The following is a 23392-nucleotide window of genomic DNA, read 5'->3' as shown; positions in this document are numbered from 1 at the left end:
ACAAAGGAACAGGATGACGAGAAAAGTTGAAATCCGGTTGATTGTCTGTCTGTCCATCCGTGCAAGCTGTAACTTGAGTAAAAATTGAGATATCTTGAAGAAACTTAGTATACAGGTCCCTTAGTACAAAACCAAAATCCGAGTTCGTTGATGGGCGTAATCGGATCACTGCCACGACCACAAATCGCCATTAACCGAAAACCTATAAAGTGTCATAACTAAATTAAGATATAAAACTGTAATTTGGCACAGGGGATCACAATAGTAAGGGGCACCTGTGGATAAAAATTTTTGAAAAAATGGCCGTGGATCCGCCTAATATGATTAATGTGTCTATCTCTTAAACCACTAAAGCTCCAACAACCAAATTCGCCCAACGCGAATATTGCAAGAACTACTACCGATAGTTGGAAAATGAATGGAATGGGATGAAAGCCCCTCTCATTCCCTATATAACGGTACTGTTCAAAACGACTAAAAGAGCGCTAAATCAATAACTAAATGAGCTAGAAACGTAAAAATTTGCCGACGGATGAGCATAACACGGATTTTAAGGGGCCGGGGTAAAAATTGGACGATGGACTGGACCCGACTGACCGATTTCGACAAAATGTGGAAAGTATAAGGAAAGAAAATAAGTCGATCAATGTGTGATATATATGCACCCGAACTTAATATAAAGTCGATCCCGTAAGTAAGTATATTTCTACAATGCAATATTGAATGTGGTCTCCCCACTAATGCTTATAGTTTTTCTCAATTTCGCGATAGGTCACATGACGAACTTGCAAAATCAGTTTGCGCACAGAATCAATAGTGTCCGTAACAACTACTGATTTTGGGCGACCTTTACGAAGTTTGTCTTGATAACTCGAAGTCGATTGAACGCAACGGTGCAACGTTGCTGAGACTTTTGCAAGTCAAAAGTTATTTAAAATTATCCGCCGGAAATATCCGCGATTTAATTCCATTGTTTGGCCGTAATAAATATTTTATGTTACTGTAAGCATCACAAATAGCGCAGGTATATCAAAACGTTCAGATTTAAGTTCTTTGCGATGAAGTTAAGAAGGGCTCGATTGCAACACTGCCAGTTGCCAAATCTCGAAATATAAAAGGCTACCTAAGTAACTTTAGCAAAATTTTCGAGCTCTTGATATTTAATTTCGAACTTTGATATTTGGCACTCTGAAAAGGTTTGTATTGTAGAAGTGAGCGCATACTAACATGAAAGCCTATATTAAGAACTACTTTAAGTAAAATCCGTGTACAATGCATTGCATACATACATGTATTCTTACGTCATCATAATTTTACAGTTTGAAAATGCGCGAAATCGGACTAGAACCACGCCTACTTCTCATATAACTTAATTCTAAATTTGATCACATCTTTTCACTTTGCTTAAAGAGTAAATTTCGGGAGAGGTTCTGTGTATAATCTTTTATCTAAGCTCCTTACTTTTTTGTAGCTGTGCTTCTTAAATTAACAGAAGATCAAAGTAGATTAACTCTTTTCAATAGCCTTTCTTTGACAGATCACGTGTGAGTCGTGTCAAGTTTTTTTTTTTTTTGTTATTTTTGCTCAGTATTGTTTGGCATAACATCAAGGAAAGTTTTACGCCTGAAAAAAGTTTACCAGTCAACTTTATTATGAAAGTTCCCGTTCTGTGTTTCGCGCGCTCCACACAAATTACGGTCAACATAATCGGCCCACTGAGCGTACTATTCGCAACACTATCACCCATATTGAAACCTAGCATTCATCATTGTCCATGTCCAGCAAGCAGAGAAGAAAATATAGCAGCCGTAGCTGAGAGTGTTCACGAAGACCGTGGAGAGTCGATTCGGCGCTTTTCGCAGCAACTCAGCAGGAATGACGGTTATCGCGCTCACTCACTCCGTAGCTCTTTTATCTTCGTTTAGTTCCAAAGAACATCATCCACCACACAGAATTTTGTATGAACAGTGCGCAAAATCATAATCGCAAGGTGGTTATTAGAAACTAAAGGATTACGCTGGCTGGAATTAGTTAGCTTTGGCAACCGTTTACCTGCTGTTAATTGAGTAGAAATACACTACAGAACTACTAGAAATATTGTTACAGAATATAATATTTTGTTCACCTAAAACTAATCGAAATAGATAGAGGCTTATATCAGGATGACGAGTTGATATCCGGGTACCTGTCTGTCTGTCCGTCCGCCCGTCTGTGCAAGCTTTAACCTGAGAAAAAATTAAGATATCTTGAAACTTGGTATACATGATCCGTCGCAAAGAAGTAAGGCGGGGTTCTTGGATGGGCATAATCGGACCACTGTCACGCCCACAAAACGTATAAATGTAATTTAGTACAAGGAATCGGAGTAGCTAGGGGCATCTGTGAGTTAAAAATTTAGAAAAAGTGGGCTTGGCCCCGGGCTTTATTTGGTTTTATGTACATATCTCCTATACCACTTAAACTACAATAACCAAAACTCACAACAAATCTATTTAGCGCCACTGTAAAATCGATCAAACCGAAATATAACCGCGTCCTCTCCTCATATAACGGGACTGCTAAAAACTACTAATAGTGCGATAAATCAATGACTACATATGCGCAAACATAAAATTTTGCACACGGAATGGTATGACCTTTTAGAAGCCGGAATGACTTTTACAGTACATAAATCAACAAGCAAATAATATAACGGAATAAAACTTTGCACGAATAATTCCCTTAGAGTATGCCACTTTATGAACAAAAATTGTCCAAAATCAACCAAAACTGTTCAATCCCCCAGGTACCGGTACTGGGGTCCACTTACCCAGTATCTAAAGTTCACTTTTGACCGAAAATCTCGGTCAATGGATGGGGTATAAAAATGAAGTTCAGAGAGAATCTTTTCCTAATAATAGTATCTCTGTGTATCAAAACTGGGTTGAATCGAGTCAATATTTCCCTGAGCTCAATTATGTCTAATATAAATATTTTCGAACTTCCGGTTGACTTTAAACCGCATATATCGGCCAATATGTGAGTTATCTTAATGAAAATAAAAGAGCGTGTTTTTCTCATAGCAATGTAACTTTGTGCCTAAAATAGATACAATTGGGCGAAAACTTGACCAAGCCCCCATATAACGAATATCAGGATATTCGAACATAGCGATGTCGAGTAGGTAGTTGCATTTATAAGCTGGGAATGCATATCGATAGCTGCGGTCCAAGAAACCAAGCTAAACAGCCGCTCAGATCTTCTGAGTTGTGTAGGTTTCAACGTTGTACGTAAGGATTGCGACATCGACCGCAGGGATACTACCCTAGAGTGTCAGGGTATATCCGGTCAGGTTATGATGAGCTAGAGATATTCAATATATTCAACCCCCAAGTTACATGTTGCCTTACAGGATACCATCCACACGAATATAAGTGCGTCACTTCGTGACGAAATCCGTTAGGCGACCTTAACGCCCACCACGATCTTTGGCATTCCTGTCTGTAAAATGATGATGGAGGTGGCAGAACAGATAGACGATTCGATATTCCGCACAATAAATGACGAAACCCTGCCCAGAACTATGGGCACCTGTAAAAGCTTGCCCGATATTACCATTGCTAACGATGGTCTGATGAATAGCAAAACCTGGCGACCTTTGCTAACTCTCCCATCTGACCATAATTTTCTCGTTCGAGAAACTTTAACAAAGCTAACTATGTCGTTTTCACCGAATTTACTGACAGCATCTTCAATGCTTTACCCATTCCTACGGACGTAATAGTTGACGAACACTTACTCCGCAAGGCAGCAGCTTCTACTTGTTTCATTCCTGTGATCCCCGAATAAGAGATCTCAATTTGGAGATTCGGCGGTCGAAATGGACACAGCACTTGACTCCTTAACCTCTTCACCAGTGTAAGTAAGTAATCTACGTTCCCTCCAGGACTGAAGAGGTGGACCATGAATTACCTGAGCGGTCGTCAATCAGCCGTACTATTTCGAGATGAAAACTCAAAACTGAGAAGAATTAAACAAGGGGTTCCTCAGGCTGGTGTTGTTGTCCCCGCTATTGTTTAACTTCTATATCTCAAAACTCCCACAACCACCAGAGGGAGTTTCTATTACCTCGTAGGCTGATGATTGCACGATATTGACGTCGGGCAATGGAATCGATGGCATGTGTTCAAATGTAAACGGTTATCTCTCCAACCTTTCTCGCTGTACTGAACTTAATACTTACCCTACTAAATACACAGCGACTACATTTACAAACTGGACGAAGGAGTACAGACTTGACATTAATATTGCAGTCGATGGCGTCAAGATTCCGACTGTCAACAATCCTAAAATTTTATGAGTGAATTTTGACAGTCTGTACTCCTTCATACGACCGCGATTGTAGGGGCGCAACAAGATCCTCAAGTCGCTAGCCTGCAGCACATGGGAAAAGGACAAAGTAGGCAACTTACAAGGCAATCGGCCGGTCGGTCCATAACTACGCCGCAGCAATATAGTCACCTGGATGCAGTGAAATGAATTCGAGGAAGCTTCAGACTTGTTAGAATACTGCACTCCGGATACGACAGGATGCCACTTGATGTACCCTGAGGCCCATATGCTCCCAGTAAAGGAGCATAATGAACTCCATGTAGTTCCTGCTTGGGTGCTTTAGCATAAATAATCCCTGCAGTCACCTGCATGGAGCAAAACAGCCTCCTTGGAGCATCAAAAGATCATTCCTAAACTACGTTAACGACATCAAACAACCAACCAGACTTCGGACACTACTAACTTACAACAAGCACTGACTGCCATTCACAGTGGAGCCATCAACACCTTCACCGACTTCCTTTCAATGAATGGCGTACTAGGAGTCAAACCACCACCCATTGCAGACGAAGAGCTCAAATTATTACGAAAACAAGAGCCACCCTTGCCCAGCTTCGTTCTGGATACTGTAGCAGATTAAACTCCTACTCCGACATATCTTATGTATGTCCTGCCTGTAATGAGTCTCCACATGACATTGGCCACTCCTTTGCATGCCCCACTAGGCAAACCATTACATTTAATTTGAGTAAAGCCATTAGAAAGCCAACCAGAAAATATAATCAAATATGTTAAAAGCTGAAACACTTAAAGTAGTAGTCTGGTAACTTGGGTTCAAAAATTCGAAATTTTTTTTTTTGCTTAATTTTAATTTCAGACAGAAATTCTATATATTTCGGGAGTTATAACGAGTTTCATAGAGCGCCTCGGAGTCCTCTCTCTCAGAGTTGTTGAACTTTGAACGCGTTTTTCTCAAAACATTGTTTTTCTGGTCGGCCCGGGTCCTAACTTTTTTTCTATTGAACCGATTGCTTTAAAATTTTAACGGGCTATTTTACACACTTATAGTTCTCGTCGGTACTAACGAGCATTTTTTTTCACCCCTAACTTTTTATTTTACAACCCTCTCTTTACTAAAATAAAAGGACTTTTTTTCAAAGTCCGCCATTTTGTTATTTACCCTTGAAATTTAACTTCAGTAGTTCCGACAAGAATGACATGTCTACAGATTAAGAATAATCAAGAATATTTGATTTCAGATAACATCAAGAGCCAAAATCACCTGGGCCACCCAAGTGAATTTTTTTGAGGTTTCAACTTCGAGTGACAATAATAATAGTAATAAAGTATTACATTTTTTCAAATAATGTTTTTTTATATTTTCAACATATAAATAAAAACACTGTAAATATTCAAGATAATTCATTTTTATATTCCTATAAAAAACCACCCTCCAAAGAAGTCATGAAAATAGGTATAAGTTACCAGACTACTACCTTAATATATGTAAAGCACAGAAACGCTGAAATGTTAATAAAAAGCTGATATAAGTGTTTTCAAAGAACAGAAAAAGTTTGAGGATCGCCGTGTTATTGGCACCGAAGAAATAAGATAGACTACTGTAATAGACGAACAACAACAGACTAACAACTAACAGACGAACAAAATTAATGCGCCTTAAGCAACGCTAATGCGCTTTGCAATTTTATGGTGACAGACGGCATACTTGTCCATTTAGACAGCTGATAGTGAAATTTGTTTATTAATTTAAAAAAAAAAGTGAAATAAAAATGAATAAGATAAATTATTAATAGAAATTTTGGTATTTTTGGAAAATCAGTATAAATTTTACGAAAAAATTCGTTTATTATTAACTACGTTAAAAGATAATAGAGTGAAATTAAAAGAAATAATTGATTGCAATGCGGAAAAAGTGTGCGAAAAAGTTAAGAATAATGGAAAAATGGATAGCAAACTGTGCGTTGTTTATTTTCTGCCATCTAAAAATATTAAAATTTGTTTTTGTTAATATACTTGCACATAATTTAATTAGCAATATAAAACTGCTTACCTCTGATGCTGCAAACGCAAAGGAGGCGGCAGACTTTAAGCGACATCTGTCAAAAAATAGCAAAAATCGGTCATTTTTGAGCAATGTCGCCTACCCAAATTTGGTAAATTCAGCTAAATGCACGAAATTCCTGTGTATTACAAACTTGGTTACATGGGTTTCCTCCGGCAAAAAACGGCTTTTTTTCAATAATTTTTTTTACATATAAAAAATGAAATATTTTAATGAATTTTTTTTTATTTAAAAGACTCATATTTATTAAACGTTTTGTAAAATTAAAAAAAAAAAAATATCAAAATGGCAGTCATTACGACGCCATTTCCAGCAGTCCCTCGGAAAAAAAATGCATCCGCGTTGTCAGCAGAACTTCTTTCAGGATCATCTGAAATAAAAATAAAAAATACGTGTTTTAGTAAAGACAATAAACTAGGTATTGGACGAAGGAAACAAAAAATTAAAATTGGATTTTTGGCAGACGTTTTTATAAAAAAATGCAAATTTCGATGAAAATTTCTCGATATTTTGTTTTAATAGCTGTAATTAAAAAAAAATCCTTCGTTCAAGACCTTGTAAATGATATCTCGAAGACCTGTGTAAAATTTCATCAAGGTCGGTTGAGTAATTCGCGAGAAATCTTGACAACCGACTTTGAAAACATAGTTTTGAGAAAAACGCGTTTAAAGACGGCGCACTTAGCCTATCTAACCTCGAACGCCCAAGTTCTCAAGGCTGTTTCTCCGAAACTATTAGTCGGATCAACTTGACAATATTCTCGAGATGTTATAGAATTTAATAAGACAAAAAAAAAATGTTCGATTTTTTCAAACTGTGAAACCCATGTAACCCCTTAACATGGGTCAAATGCGCAAGTAAATGTAAATTAAGCCCGCTAATTCTTTTAGCGCTGTCGTCCGTCAGGGCTATAAGGGCATACAGTAAAAAAACTCAATCAAATTGTTATTGTGATTAAGACAAACTATGGTAATTGAAATAGGGGACTCTAGCTTTAGAGTTTTAACTTTTACTAACTGAAATGAAATAGATGATATTAAAAAATTATTTCTGTAAATTTCCTTTACTATTTATACCAAATTATTCGTAGTGTGTGATAATGGCATGGTATGTGATAAATTATGGTAGAGAATTACAATGAATACATTTGTACAATATTTATGTAAAATTATTTCTCTAACTTGCATGATCTTCACGTGTTTTACCATTATTTACGTATATAGAATGACTGATATGTGATATATCTAATAATTAGTATTCTTCCAAAATTTGTTCAATATAGGTTTAATATCAGTCCCGAAACTATTATTTTATACGGCCAGAGTATTGGTACAGTACCAACAGTTGATTTGGCAACAAAGCATGAAGTTGGGGCAGTAATTCTTCATTCTCCACTGATGTCCGGACTAAGAGTGGTTTTCCGTAACACCAAAAGAACATGGTTTTTCGACGCATTTCCAAGGTATGCTTTCCATGGATAAATACAGATTTTTTTAAAAATATATTTTTTTCAGTATTGATAAAGTTTCAAAAGTCAAATCACCAGTTTTAGTAATACATGGAACTGACGATGAGGTTATAGATTTTTCCCATGGGATAGGTATTTATGAACGCTGTCCCAAAGCCGTTGAACCTTTGTGGGTCGAGGTAAGAATATATTTTAGAATACGCCATTAAAAACACAGAGTATATAACACATAAGTTATAAATTGTATAAAATTAATATTTGTATAGGGAATATGGGCTTTATCGATACTTTACGCGCAGTATTTAATATACTATATTCAATGAGTTTAATTCATACTCAAACATTTTATATACAGTATCCTATGGATACCCCGCCACATTTTTTTACTACTATTTCAATATTTCTTCCCAGTGTTCAACAATTGAAGTTGTACATACATACGAAGAATTATGGTATTTGGTAATTACTTGAGCTTTGCACGCAACTAAAGTGCGTACTATATAGAGAGGCAATATTTGTGCGTAGTGTTTATACATATATGTAAATAATGTCTATAAATATCAGTAAATAAACTTGAGAAAGGTAAAGTTTCATCACTTTAATCTCATTAAAGTGTTTTAGTCAATAACTATAAGAAAAACGAATTATTTATAAAAATAAATTCCGTTAGATAAATGTATAGTATTTGCACATATTTCAGTTCAGCAGAGTGCGATTTAATAAGGACAGCGTGCTATTCAAAACCAATATCGAAAATAGTTTTATAGAAACGTGTTTTTTGCAGAGATAAGGCAAAAATACTGCTTTTAGTTTGAATATCAATCAATTAAAACCTGATTTTTATTTTTATAGAATAGATATGGGAAAGGGTAAGCCCTGCGATCCGAAAACTAGAGAACAGATTAAATATTTAATAAAACAAGGAAACTATCCATAAAATACTTAAAAATTATTTCTGATCGAGGTATTCATTATGTAGGAAGACCGAAACATACGATAAAGACCGTTAAATATGGTGGCGGAAACATTATGGTTTGGGGATAGTTTTCATACAATGGTCTGGGGCCGCTGCATAGGATACAGAGAAATATGAATGCAATCGATTATGTTGAGACAATATATGCCATTTAGGTTGACACTTATGCAGGACAACGACCCTAAAACCACGGCTAAGTATACAAACGAGTCTTTTAGGGTCAATAATGAAGTGATCACCGCAGTCCCCGGATCAAAACTCCATTGAAAATTTATGGAATATAGTCAAAGCGTCGTTAAGAGAAAAGTGCCCAAGTAATAATTAAGAACTTTTTCAACTTATTCAAAATTCCTGGAATGCAATTCCAGTTTCCATCTGCCAAAACCTAGTTGATTCTATTCCAAAGCGGGGTCGATCAATTTTAAACAACCATGGATTTTCAACAAAATATTAAATAAATTAGAGATTAATAATGGGTTGTCACAAAAGTATTGCGGTATTTTTATTGATTTTTTTTTTTTTTATTGAAATTGAAATGAATTTTTGATGACTCATGCCCAGCTCTTGACCGATGCTACGGCTGCTACTATGCCGGTCTCTTTCGACCAATTCAGCGATTTTATCGCAATTTTCGACGACAGGACTTCAGGAGCGTGGGGCATCTTCGACCACCTCTACACCAGAACGAAAACGTTGAAACCATCGTTGTGCGGTGGAAATGGAAACTGTATCGAGTCCATAAACTGCACAAATTTTATTGGCGGCTTGAGATGCATTTTTACCTATATCGTAGTAGTACTGTAAAATATGTCGTGTTTTAACTAGCGAAAATACCGCAAGAGTTTTTTGACAACCTTATTATCACATCAATAAAAACTAGTAACTTTTTTATACTCTCGCAACAATGTTGCTAAGGAGAGTATTATAGTTTTGTTCACATAACGGTTGTTTGTAAGTCCTAAAACTAAAAGAGTCAGATATAGGGTTATATATACCAAAGTGATCAGGGTGACGAGTAGAGTTGAAATCCGGATGTCTGTCTGTCCGTCCGTCCGTCCGTCCGTGCAAGCTGTAACTTGAGTAAAAATTGAGATATCATGATGAAACTTGGTACACGTATTCCTTGGCTCCATAAGGAGGTTAAGTTCGAAGATGGGCAAAATCGGCCAACTGCCACGCCCACAAAATGGCGGAAACCGAAAACCTATAAAGTGTCATAACTAAGCCATAAATAAAGATATTAAAGTGAAATTTGGCACAAAGGATCGCATTAGGGAGGGGCATATTTGGATGCAATTTTTTTGGAAAAGTGGGCGTGGCCCCGCCCCCTACTAAGTTTTTTGTACATATCTCAGAAACTACTATAGCTATGTCAACCAAACCCGATAAAGTCGTTTCCTTCAGGCATTTCCATATACAGTTCAAAAATGGAAGAAATCGGATATTAACCACGACCACCTCCCATACAAAGGTTATGTTGAAAATCACTAAAAGTGCGTTAACCGACTAACAAAAACGTCAGAAACACCAAGTTTTACAGAAGAAATGGCAGAAGGAAGCTGCACCCAGGCTTTTTTAAAAATTGAAAATGGGCGTGGCCTCGCCTACTTATGGACCAAAAAACCATATCTCAGGAACTACTAGACCGATTTCAATGAAATTCGGTATATAATATTTTCTTAACACCCTGATGACATGTACGAAATATGGGTGAAATCGGTTCACAACCACGCCTTCTTCCAATATAACGCTATTTTGAATTCCATCTGATGCCTTCTCTGTATAATATATAGTACATTAGGAACCAATGATGATAGCGGAATAAAACTTTACAAAAATACGGTATTTGAAAAATATGTAAATGACGTATAATGAAATCTCGATTATCACTTTATCATGCGAGAGTATAAAATGTTCGGTGACACCCGAACTTAGCCCTTCCTTACTTGTTTTATTTATTATTGTATTTTTTTTATAGTAAAACACGAAATGTCCTTATTTTTTTCACATGTTAATATCGCAAATTTGAAAACAATTGCAAATAAAATTCATAACTTTGAAAAATATGGGTAAAGTTAAAATAAGGCTTTTTTTTAATTTGTTCTCAATAAATTTGATTAGTTATTTGCTGTTAATTACCCCACATTTCTTGATGCACATTAACCTCATTAACTGCAGACCACTGTCATTATTTTTCACAAACTGTATGTATATGTAATGTATATTATTAAAGTCGAAGATACACGGTCAATCATACTTTGACAAAGTTCATTTCTTCGCAGTTTACAGTTTGCTAACGCTGAAATTAATAAATAAACGCCGATCTTTACAGTTCAATAAGGTTAATAATAAATTGTTCATCACTTTCCGTCATGACTAAGGAATGTTATTAAACAATGAAACACATACAAAGTATCGTACGACCGTGAATAAAGCTCCAAGCCATATCAATCAATTTTTGCAAATCCATATGATAATATCATACTACACGCTCACAATGATTGCGATACTGCATCATGTTTACTCAACTTTACTGCAAAATCAAACAAAATTTATTTGATGTATTATAAAATAGATCTGAGGCCTATTTTACTCTCCCCTCTTTCACACAGACTCACAAAAGCCCAGCGCTCTGATACGCCTAAACCGTTTTTGTTTTATTTAAAACTGTTGTGGCGCTCTTATTGAAAACCCCCCAATTTATAAGTCTAGCTTTAGAGAAAAAAATTCTGGTTTATATAAACAAATACACACGAGTCCGACAACTCGACTGTTGTTTCTGTAATTCCTTTTCACAAAATGTTCGCAAATGTTGTGTTTAAACTCAACAAAGATTTGTCATTCCTTACCTCTGGTGGGGGGAAATGAAACTTCTTATATCAAGTGAGAAATCTTTCATTCTAGTTTTTATTTAGTATTTTCCTTGCTTATATACAAATTTTAAAACTATCTTAAATAACTAAATATGTGTGTATGTGTGTATGTTTGTCTGTATTGCAGCATATTGTTTATTGCTGCTTGGCATGGGGTTGTTTTGAAGTGTACAATTTAATACATACATATGTGAGTATGTGTGATGTTATCTCTTTTGTAAATTTATGACTTGTGTCCCCATGCATTTTTATTACTATTAGATGTGCATTGCATGTAAATGCATTATGTATGTATATATGTTTGAAATTAGATATTTATTTTTAATTGTATTTCGGCTTTGCTGATAAGTATGCATGTTCAATGATATTTGAACATATTGCCGAAGGAAAGAAATGATTATTGAAAATTAGTGGACTGTATATGGATATGTACATATGTATATGATATTTCTTATCTTTTCTTATTTAATTTAATGACATGTTCAATTTTGAACATTCTGCCGGACGCCAAATGTGACTGCTAGAATGGTGACAACAGCTTGCGATCCTGTCATGGTCGTGAACTAAGTGACGTTCACGATGACTATGCGCCTTCCTGTGTTGTATCAGTGATAGCTTGCTCGTAACTATTTGTTGATATTCGAGTCCTGTCCGCTTTTCTTTTTTTACATCGGACGACGGTATACCTTTGATTTTACGCTTCTTTTTGTGTATCTTTGTACACTCTTCTGCACTGATTCCGTCCTTCGGTGATTGTTGTACTTGTTTTGTCGGTGGACATCCCATCCTTTTCTTCGTCTTGGCTTTTGGGTTCAGTTCTGCACCTTCTACTGACATGCCTACATCGTCAGCGGCTTTAATATCCACGTCTTCATTTGGCTCTTCTAAAACACCTTTGCGCTTTTTCGGCAATTGTGTTGGTTTGTGTAAAACTTTAATTTCCTCTTCCTTCTCATGCGCTTTAGCATCATCTTCCAAAATGTGGTCGATTTCTTTAGCTTCGTCCTCATCTTCAATCGATTCATCCTGGACTGCACTTCTTCAAAATGTGAGCCTGCCGGAAGAGATAAGTGCCAAAGTACCAATTCAGTTGGTTTTTCCCCAGTTATTGAAGGTTCATGTAATTCTGCAAAAAATTCTTCAATTTCATTTTCCTTTTTATCTTCCTCTATTATTTCTGTTGTTTTTTCTTCAACAGAAGATAGAGGGAGTAATCGAACTGTTATTAGTTTTTCGTCTTTTATCTTTTGCACTGCATTAGTTAGTTTCGTCGCAGATATAGATAATTTGGGTATGATGAACAGAATTCGCTGATTGTCATACTTTTTCTTAAGTAGACTCCATGCAGCTTCATAATTTTTTGTTGAAATTTGTAGATGCTTTATTACTCGAGCAGCTTCGCCTTTTAAGCATTGGCGAAGACGCAGCATTTTTTCTGTGTTCGGCATCTGCTCGTTGTCATCTACCATAACTTGAAATATGTTGTAAAAATTGGCTCATTCCTTAATATCGCCACAAAATGTTGGAATTTTTATTATTTTTCTTAATTCAAAGTTGGGGCGAGGAGAAATTTTAGGCTCTTCTTTTTGTAACTTTTTTTTTTTTATTTTTAAGCTCTTCGTAGTATTCGTCATTAATTTCTTCGAATAAGATTTCAATTTCTTCATTGAAATCTAATTTGCCTTTTAGTTTTTGAATATCTACGAATAAAAAGTCTAAACACTTTAAATGATCGTTGTTGATCCTTAATTCCATACTTAGATCTTCCATTTTTCTTCTGAGGTTTTCAATTTTCCTCATGAATATGGAAGTTTTTCGATCTAAGTATTGGTGTTTAGCTTCAACTTCTTCAATTTTTGTTTCACTTGATGGCTTTGTTAAAATAGTGTTGGACGTGTACGACACCTTTTCAGAAAAAACCGCTTGGGTTTCAGGAATTTTCTTCCTGTTTATTCCAATTTTGAGAGTTTTTCGTCAACACTTTTCCTATTTATTGATGAACTGCTTGTTTTTCTCCAAAGAAATCGTTGGAGGTATTTGATTTGGTCGCCTAGTTGACCTTGCTGTGCCTCGATTCACAGCCGCTGAATATCTGTTGGATAGCAGTTAGATCACTGCGGTTAGTCTCTGCTAAAACGGCTTATGCGATCGCTTTTAATGCGGGAATATACACCCGTCTTACAAATATTTTTATTTAATCAATATGCGGGAATATACACCCGTCTTACAATTATTTTTGTTTTATGTTGCCTGTATTTTAAACAGGGTCTTTTTGTATATTGTCTGTTTTGTAAATACAGGACATTTTAATTTGGCCGAGCTCTAAATCCGGCTTGAAGGACCAAATATTTAAACTCAACAAAGATTTGTCATTCCTTACCACTGGTGGGGGGAAAAGAAACTTCTTATATCAAGTGAGAAATCTTTCATTCTAGTTTTTATTTAGTATTTTCCTTGCTTATATACAAACTTTAAAACTATCTTAAATAACTAAATATATGTGTATGTTTGTATGTATTGCAGCATATTGTTTATTGCTGCTTGACATGGGGTTGTTTTGAAGTGTACAATTTAATACATACATATGTGTGAGTGTGTGACGTTATCTCTTTTGTAAATTTATGACTTGTGTCCCCATGCATTTTTATTACTATTAGATGTGCATTGCATGTAAATGCATTATATATATATGTATGTATGTATGTATATTTACATACATATATATGTATGTATATATGTTTGAAAATATCGGGTGATTTTTTAAGAGCTTGATAACTTTTTTAAAAAAAAAAACGCATAAAATTTGCAAACTCTCATCGGTTCTTTATTTGAAACGTTAGATTGGTTCATGACATTTACTTTTTGAAGATAATTTCATTTAAATGTTGACCGCGGCTGCGTCTTAGGTGGTCCATTCGGAAAGTCCAATTTTGGGCAACTTTTTCGAGCATTTCGGCCGGAATAGCCCGAATTTCTTCGGAAATGTTGTCTTCCAAAGCTGGAATAGTTGCTGGCTTATTTCTGTAGACTTTAGACAACAATAGTCTAAAGTCTACGAAATAAGCCAGCAACTATTCCAGCTTTGGAAGACAACATTTCCGAAGAAATTCGGGCTATTCCGGCCGAAATGCTCGAAAAAGTTGCCCAAAATTGGACTTTCCGAATGGACCACCTAAGACGCAGCCGCGGTCAACATTTAAATGAAATTATCTTCAAAAAGTAAATGTCATGAACCAATCTAACGTTTCAAATAAAGAACCGATGAGATTTTGCAAATTTTATGCGTTTTTTTTTTAAAAAAAGTTATCAAGCTCTTAAAAAATCACCCGATATATATTTATTTCTAATTGTATTTCGGCTTTGCTGATAAGTATGCATGTTCAATGATATTTGAACATGATGATTACCATTAATGCGGTATAACAATATTTTAAATACCCGCTATTAATATTTACAAAGGAAAACTTATGATGAGAATACTCTAATCAAATTATTTATTAAATACCCGCTTAGCGGTTAAAAGATATAAATGTAAACGCATATTAATATTTTTATGTAAATATAAAAAAGTAAAAGTATTAGTTTTAATACAAGTCATATATAATATTACATTTATTCTAATTTTTATCCTTATTTACTATTTGCTTAAATATTCTTATTATATAATACATATTTGCATATTACATAAAAAAATATACAACAAAATGGAAATTTCCGAACATATCATAAACAGTGAGATTCTCCATTACATATCGACGCATTTCCGCGAAAGTATCGTATGTAAAAAAACGAAACTTTAAAGGAAGAGTTTTTTTTTTTAAATTACTCAGCTTAGAATGGGAAAATCATATTCAAATTTTTTAGGTTGTATTGTATTAGCTACAGGAACGAACGCCAACTTAATTTTTGTCAGTAATGGCACATTTTTCAAAAAAAAATAAGGATATTTAAACATACGATATTTTCGCAAGCTATGTTTTAGTGAGCTTAGCCGCAAGAAGTATGACATACGATAATTGCAAAAAAAAATATTTATTGTACGAAATAAGCTAACAAAGGTAGTGCAATCATTTTATTATTACAGTATATATTTTATTATTTATTTTAATCTTCTTCATCCGTTTCCTCCAAACAGTCCTTTATTAAATTTGAATGTCGAAGGTTTAAGTATTCCTTATGATACTTTTGTGGTATACTATTTTTATTACATAAATTACTTAAGTCTACGAATTTTTTTGTTGATATATTTAATTTACAGCTATATAAAGATTCAATGTTTTGGTTAACGTTGAACAAATTAATAAGTTTTTTGTTTGAGTTTTCGAAATACTCGTAGTTTAAATCTATTGACAATTGTTCTTTTCTAACATTGGTTTCTGATAAAAGATTCTATAGTGCTGTGTACTGAGTTTACCGGCATCAGAGTGTGTCCGGGAAGTAAATAGGTAATCTTTATTGTTTTTAGGAAAATATAAGTATTTAAAAAATATGATATCATTGCTAGCACAGCCTTGTTCTTATTTTGTCCTGAGCAACTATCGCAATAAAGGCTCAGATCATCCGTTTTTTTTCCGACTATATAGAATAAGAAGATACCTCAAGAGAGCTGAGCATATTTCATTACTGCCTCTCTTGCCATCGATTTCGCCCCACAAAAAACAGTATCCATTTCGGGTCCCACTTTCATACACACTTAAGTTGTAGTAAGCGTATTTGCGTGAATAAAAAAGGGTAGCATTTTTGGAAAAAGGAGTATGCAAAACCTTTTGCATATCGAAACTAGCGCAAAGAAATTTTTGTCCCATTTTACTTTCCGCTTGTTCTTTGAGAAAAGTAGCTGTACTTTGTTTTTTAATATTTATTTGAATTTGAAATTCTTTTGAATTCTGAACTTTTTCTCTATCATCTTTGTTAATATACTTTATATTTTCGCAAATCGTGCATTTGTCCTTTTTTGGCAAATGGAAGCCAATTGAAAACTCTGTATTAAAAACATTTCGAAATATTCGGCAAGATACTGTGAACTCATTTAAGCCTTGATCTTCCAAATAAATAAGATACAATTTATATAAATTGGATACATTTCTGAATTCCCTTGGTAAATAGACTTTTTTGATTATTTTTACGGCAATAGTGTGATGGTACTGCTGGCAACTTTTTTATGTAAGCTTTGATAAAATCTATTGTAATGATGGTCTGTTTTATTATGTGGTGCTTTTTTTCGGCTTTCAAAACTAATAGTTTTCTTTAATGCATGTCTCAAAACCATTTGAGAAATATTTAAAGTTTTCAAAAAAAATTCTGGGCAAACTTTAAATATTTTTCCATCCCACAATTAGGGAATATTCAAACGTCCAGTTTCGCCTTTGCACACGCTTTGCTTCCTGCCCAGCTCGCCTTTTTTTTTAATTTGCTTTTGTTTGATATTTGCATGAAGCCATGTTAGCCGTCTTGTGTTTGACATACCCCAGTAATGTTCGTTAATATTTTGCCGGGAAATGTCTGGCACACTTCGACAATCCTTCTTACATTTGGTATTTATACACGGGTTAGGAAGTACTCTATTGTCATTTTTCTTCTTTTCCTTTCTCACTGGTTTGCGCTTAAGTCCACGTTTTCCAACGCAGCACTCTTCATCATCGTTATCGCTATCACTATATGGGACTGGTGATTTCACAAGCTATGGTGTTTAAAATTTTGTTAGTTTAACTAAATTTTATAGACTGCAATTGATACATTTATATTGTTACATTTACTTACACTTCACATCTATCTAAAAACACTTCATGAGCTAGCTAAACGAAACAATTATAGGCATCACTTTTGAATAACTCGACAATAATTAAGTGAAACATAGTAAGTAACTACTTACTTTTCCATGGGTAAATTCCATAACAAATAAATCATTTGTTGATCACAATTGTTTATATTTTGTTCACTATTGATGTGTTTGAAACTAAATGAAGACTAATTTGGGCTTTCACAGCTTCACTTATCACCAGATAGATCAATGAATATCAAAACGTACACCAAGAATTAACGGCGTAAAGAGGAATTAACGGCAAAATGGAAAGAGCACATAATGAAGATATGAAAATGTTGTTATCTCTCTATATTTTTGTGCGTTTGCAGTAATTCGTTCCACATGCAAAAAAATGTGTATGGACTTACGATAATTTTGCGCGAACAGAAAAATTCACAGTTACATACGATAAAATTGAAACTTAGTTTTTATTGGAACTATAGCGTTTTCAGTTATATTATTTTGCAGGATAGTGAGACATAAGTTTTCTAACAATTTGGCATTAAAATCTCAATTTCGATAAAAAGTAACATACGATACTTTCGCGGAAATGCGACGATATAGTCCATAGACATGATCCATAAGCGGACAAATTTCATGAGCACAACTTTTCATTAATATTTTCCTATAAAACCTATTCTTATAACCAAATATGAATAAGTTCAAAAACCGGATACGCGCATTTTTTGGTTATATTTTCTTCAAATTATCTCTGATAATTATCCCGTTTCTTTGTATTTCTTATTAATTTGTATACTTTTGCAACAGTTTTTTTAAGAGTGATCATAGGAAATAAATTGTCCTCCTCTTGCGCCGTCTGGATCGCAGTGGCTCAACGGAAACTAGTGGGATAATTGTCATTAATTTAGTCCTGGTTGACATTGGCTCGCACTTATTACTTCAAAAGAAATATAGTTTTAAGTTCCAGCTTCTGACTCTACTCTCGTTTTTACCACGTCCTTAGGAACACTGCAACGGTGTGTCGTATGAAACCGAGCGCTATAGCCACCATGACAAGAATTTCTAATTGAAAAGGAATGCTGGAGTGCATCGCAGCGAACTGTTATGTCGCATCTCCACAGGAAAAGGCTTTGCTAACCATTTGCCAAATACCTTGTCATTGAGATTGGCAATGTTTTTATATGCGCATTTGCTATTATGAAATAATTATTATCAATTTGTTGTCGCTTTGGTATGATAGAATTGATCTATAAACATTTTATGAGAACGACAAAAATGGTTGCGGATAGCAGGACGGCCCGTAGTAGCAGATTAGTTGCAAAATCATAGCCCTGACATACAACAGCGCTAATATGAATTAATGGGCTTAATTTAAATTAACTTGCGCATTTGACCCATGTTAATGCAAATTAGTAATGAATGTGAATTTACCAAATTTGAGTAGGCAGCACTGCCCAAAATTGTGAGTTTTTGCTATTGTGTGACAGATGTCGCTTAAAATCTGCCGCCTTCTTTGTGTTTACAGCATCAGATGTAAACAGTTTTTATATTGCTAATTAAATTATGTGCAAGTATAATATATTAACAAAAACAAATTTTAATATTAATATTTTTAGATGGCAGAAAATAAACAACGCAGTTTACTGTCCATTTTTCCAATATTCTTAAGTTTTTCGCACACTTTTTTCGCATTACAATTAATTATTGCTTTTAACGTAGTTAATAAAATTATATTGATTTTCCAAAAATACCGAAATTTCTATTAATAATTTATCTTATTCATTTTTATTTTTATTATATATAGTTGACGCAAATCAAGTTTTGTTAAAGGCACATCGCCATCCTATATCGACCTTACCTTACATTCATAGTTTCACAGACATCAGCAACTGAGAAGATCGGGAAGTCTTTATATCTCCGATGATGTTGCGTGAGTAGTTCGGGTCCTTTTTTAAAAATGTGAACCCATATTAGTTCCGGTTTTTCAAATAAACATGGAGAAAAAAGATAGCAAAAGCACTTCGCTATCAAAACTGTCATAAAAAGAAAGTCTTGAACCATTTCGTCAAGTGTTCACAAGCTGTTTGAGGAAATGGATTTTTTCCTTTGCTGGAAATTCAGCGGCCCATTCTTTTCGAAGGGTGATAAATCTCTGAAAGAATCTTCATCGCATCGACTTTTCTGCACGCTCGATACGGCTAGAAAAGCTCTGAAAACTGTAATATGTTGCCGGCTTGAAAAATACACTGAAAGCGACTGTGGATTGAACCCAAAGCAGTTTGGTTTCCGGAAAGCTACTGACATGACTCAGTCATTTTGTATGCGGCGCCAATTTGGCTACCAACAACAAAATAAAGTTGTTATATAAGAAAGAGTGCTTTCAGCATCCAGATTAGTATCACTAAGTACACTGTATCGGATGATGCAATCAATGTTATCTGAGACAGTTTACCCGTAAACATACATAGCATCATTGCGTGATTCATTAGTGCTTGAAATTCGACACGCCATAACATCTAACCAGCTTCTACTTCTTTATTGGTGTAGACGTTGCTTACGCGGTTATAGCCGAGTTTACAACAGCGCGTCAGCCCTTCCCTTTTACTGTTTGCCGCCAATTGGAGAACCCAGGTGTAGCCAGGTTCTTCTTCACCTGGTATTTCCAACGAAGTAGAGGTATTTCTCTTCCTCTGCTTCCTCCGACGGGTACTGCGTCGAATACTCTCAGAACTGGAGTGTTTTCATCCATTTGAACGACATGACCTTGCCGGCGCAGCCGCTGTCTCTTAATTCACTGAACTACATATGTCAACGTCGTCGTATATCTCGTCCAGTTCATCGTTTCATTAGCTACGATATTCGCTGTTGCCATTGCGCAATGGGCCATAAATTTTCTGCAGAATCTTTCTCTCGGGAACTCGTAACGCCGGGTCGTCAGATGTGGATACCTCTGCACCATGTATCAGGACGGAGATGTAAAGTGACTTGTAGAATTTGATCTTTGTTCGTCGAGAGAGGATTTTACTTCTCAATTGACTACTCAGTCCGAAGTAAAACTTGTTGGCAACAGTTACTCTGCTTGAATTTCGAGGTTGACGGTGTTCGAAATTATGACTGTCAACAGTGACATGGGAGCGAAGTCGCGACAACTGTTTGTTTGATGGCAGAAGATATTTCGTCTAGCAATCCCATTTGCTTCGCTCATTTGTCCAACCTGGAGAAAGCGGAACTAACGGCGCGGCTGTAAAGGCCAATCGATATCATTGGCGTACGCCAGCAATTGCACACTCTTGTAGAAGATTGTATCTTTTCTATAAATTGTCTCCAGCAACAAATTGAAGAAATCGCACGATAGAGTGTCGCCTTGTCTGAAACTTCATTTGATATCGAACGGCTCGGAGAGGTCCTTCCCGATCCTGACGAAGCTTTTGGTATTGCTCAATGTCAGTTTCTACAGCCGTATTACTTTTGCGGGGATACCAAACTCAGACATAATGGCATAAAGGCAGCTCCTTTCCGAAAACCAATAGTTTCGTTTGCAGCTGTACGTAAGGAGCTTGAAAAGCCGTCCCACAGTTCTCATATACCGAATTACTGGTGAGAGCTCTCAGTCAGCAGGAATGCAAGTCGAGGGAAAATCCTTCGGTTGTATGTTGTGATTGCAGATTCTTGACGTCGAACCTTCTTTGTGTTTGTTAACGTGCTTTTTTTGCTGCACAGAGGCGGATGCGTATCTTCGCTGCAACAAGACAGTAGTCCAGTCATTGCTATGACCTTGGAGTTTACGCACGTTTTAAAAACTGGAGACCTGTCAGTCACAATATGTTCGACCTGATTGGTGGCTTTTCGATCCGGGGACATCCAGGTACCTAGATGAATTTTCCCATGCTGTAATCTAGTACTACATATAACCATATGGCGGGCCTCGTCGTAGCCTCAACCCATTTGGGAATGTTTCATCGTGAAGACTGAATTTACCGACCGTTGTTCCAAACATACCTTCTTAGCGCACCCTGGCGTTAAAGTCGCCAAGCACAATTTTGATATCGTGACGTGCTCAATAATCTTTGAGAAAAAATATCTAATACACTTGTACCAACGTTTTTTCCAATCCTCGAAGCAGGTGTTCCGGATTAGCCTGCAATGCGCCTGGCGATTCACGTTTAATGTGTTCAATTGATTTAAACCAATTCTTTTTTTTTATTAACGTGTTGCTTCGTCCTCAACCGTTTTTAAATAATTTTTGCCAAACAAAAATACTGGCTTGCTAAAAACAATTATCACCGAAAGCCTTTTCCTACATTCTGAACGTTTCGGCACCAGTAATTTAATTCCACACTCAAAACTTATTCGAATTTCTTTGTTGAATAATTTTACTTTTAGTAAAAATCGCCGAATGCACGTGTATAAAGTATCGGAAAGAAAAGCGTACACTAAACACTAATGATTATTTTAATGTGATATTTGGGAAAGATTTTATTGACGGTCATATCAACCTAGAAAAAAGAATATTTTGACGAATAGGTTTTCGCGCGAAACAAATTAAACATTTAGTAAATTTTGCTAAGATATATTTTCTAGGTTGCTTTTTATATTACGGAAGTTGGCAACCCTACTGTTGCAATCTGGCAAATTACAACTTTATCGTAAAGTTTGACATTTTTGATGTTATACATACTCAGCATGGTTTGACATACGACCGATATTTGTGTTGCTTACAGAAACTCGAAATATGCATCTCAGCCAATAAACAGAATTAAACCGCAAATTTTACCCTCGATTATATTTTACAACTTTTGTCGTGGATTAACTCAGCAACTGAGCATCGTTGAACTTAATTCAGTTTTTGGCGACTCCAAGACAAATTTCGTGGAGCTTGTCTAAAATCAATTGTTTTTGCGGAAACTATTGATGCTGTGCGCAAACTGATATTGCAAGATCGTTAGGTGACCTATGGTAAGATTGAGTTTGAGACATCGTAGGAGATGAACAAACGTGGATTTACGAATATTCGCCCGAAAGAAAATATCATTCGACAAAAAGTAGTACGCGCGAGTTAATACTTTAACCTTCAACCACAACCTTATGTTTCAGTAAAAATTAAAGAAAAATCATCAAAACAACTTTATCTTAGAACAATAGAAGCGCACTATCAGTACAACAAACAATAACAACCCAAATAGTTATTTACTAGTAAACAACCAGCCTCTCAATAGTATGAGCAGCGATAAGCATAGCATATATAAGCAACTGGAACAAAAGCCTCGAGGTCACTTTATCATAATTGTAACACTTGTACAGTTTAAGTGTAATATATTCAATATTGAAGTACATGTGTGTACGGTGAAATATTATACAAATAATATATTTATTTTATTCCTAACGAGTAAATAAATTAATTGGCGCCCAACGTGGGGCAGCAACAAAAAAGGATCATCAATAATATCCTTAGTCAGTCTGCCTGAAAGGGAAAAACCTAGTCCCCGGAAACAAAAAAAGGATTCATTTAAGCCATCCAAGAAGTTTACCAGTGCATCATCCCACACAACGTCAATCAGAAGGGATTCACATAAAAATCCTAATACGACAACAGATTGAAAGTAAAGGATCAATATACCATCCTTGGCAAACAACACGCTTTCATAGAAAGAATAAATATAAAATATAATATATCAAGCAGCGCTCCAAGAATACAACTTGAGACCGATCTTTAGTAAAATAAATCAACAAATAAATCAGCAAGATGACTGAACAAGCAAATTTAATTGCATTAACCAACGCAGTCGTCGATCTGCAGTTATCCGAACTACAATTAGGAAGAAGTGCAACCATTCCACAACGAACAGAACAAATATGTTCTTACACCAGACCAGAAGAAGTGTATCTGAATATGTTTAAATCAATAACACAATTTAAT

The 23392-nt window shown here is 35.4% G+C and overlaps 1 protein-coding gene across 1 annotated transcript in view; it reads left to right on the top strand.

Annotated features, from left to right (window-relative positions):
* LOC120780260 (alpha/beta hydrolase domain-containing protein 17B) overlaps positions 1-23392 on the top strand; it is a 121544-nt gene that overhangs the window by 66021 nt on the left and 32131 nt on the right. Inside the window, exons 2-3 of the mRNA XM_040112517.1 lie at positions 7677-7856; positions 7909-8041. Coding sequence (XP_039968451.1) covers positions 7677-7856; positions 7909-8041 — 313 coding nt within the window. The remainder of the gene's footprint in view (positions 1-7676; positions 7857-7908; positions 8042-23392) is intronic.

The sequence above is a fragment of the Bactrocera tryoni genome, unplaced genomic scaffold (genome assembly GCF_016617805.1).
Source record: "Bactrocera tryoni isolate S06 unplaced genomic scaffold, CSIRO_BtryS06_freeze2 scaffold_25, whole genome shotgun sequence".
NCBI lineage: Eukaryota > Metazoa > Arthropoda > Insecta > Diptera > Tephritidae > Bactrocera > Bactrocera tryoni.
Note: the sequence above shows the minus strand (reverse complement) of the source record. Positions and strands in the feature narration are given on the sequence as shown.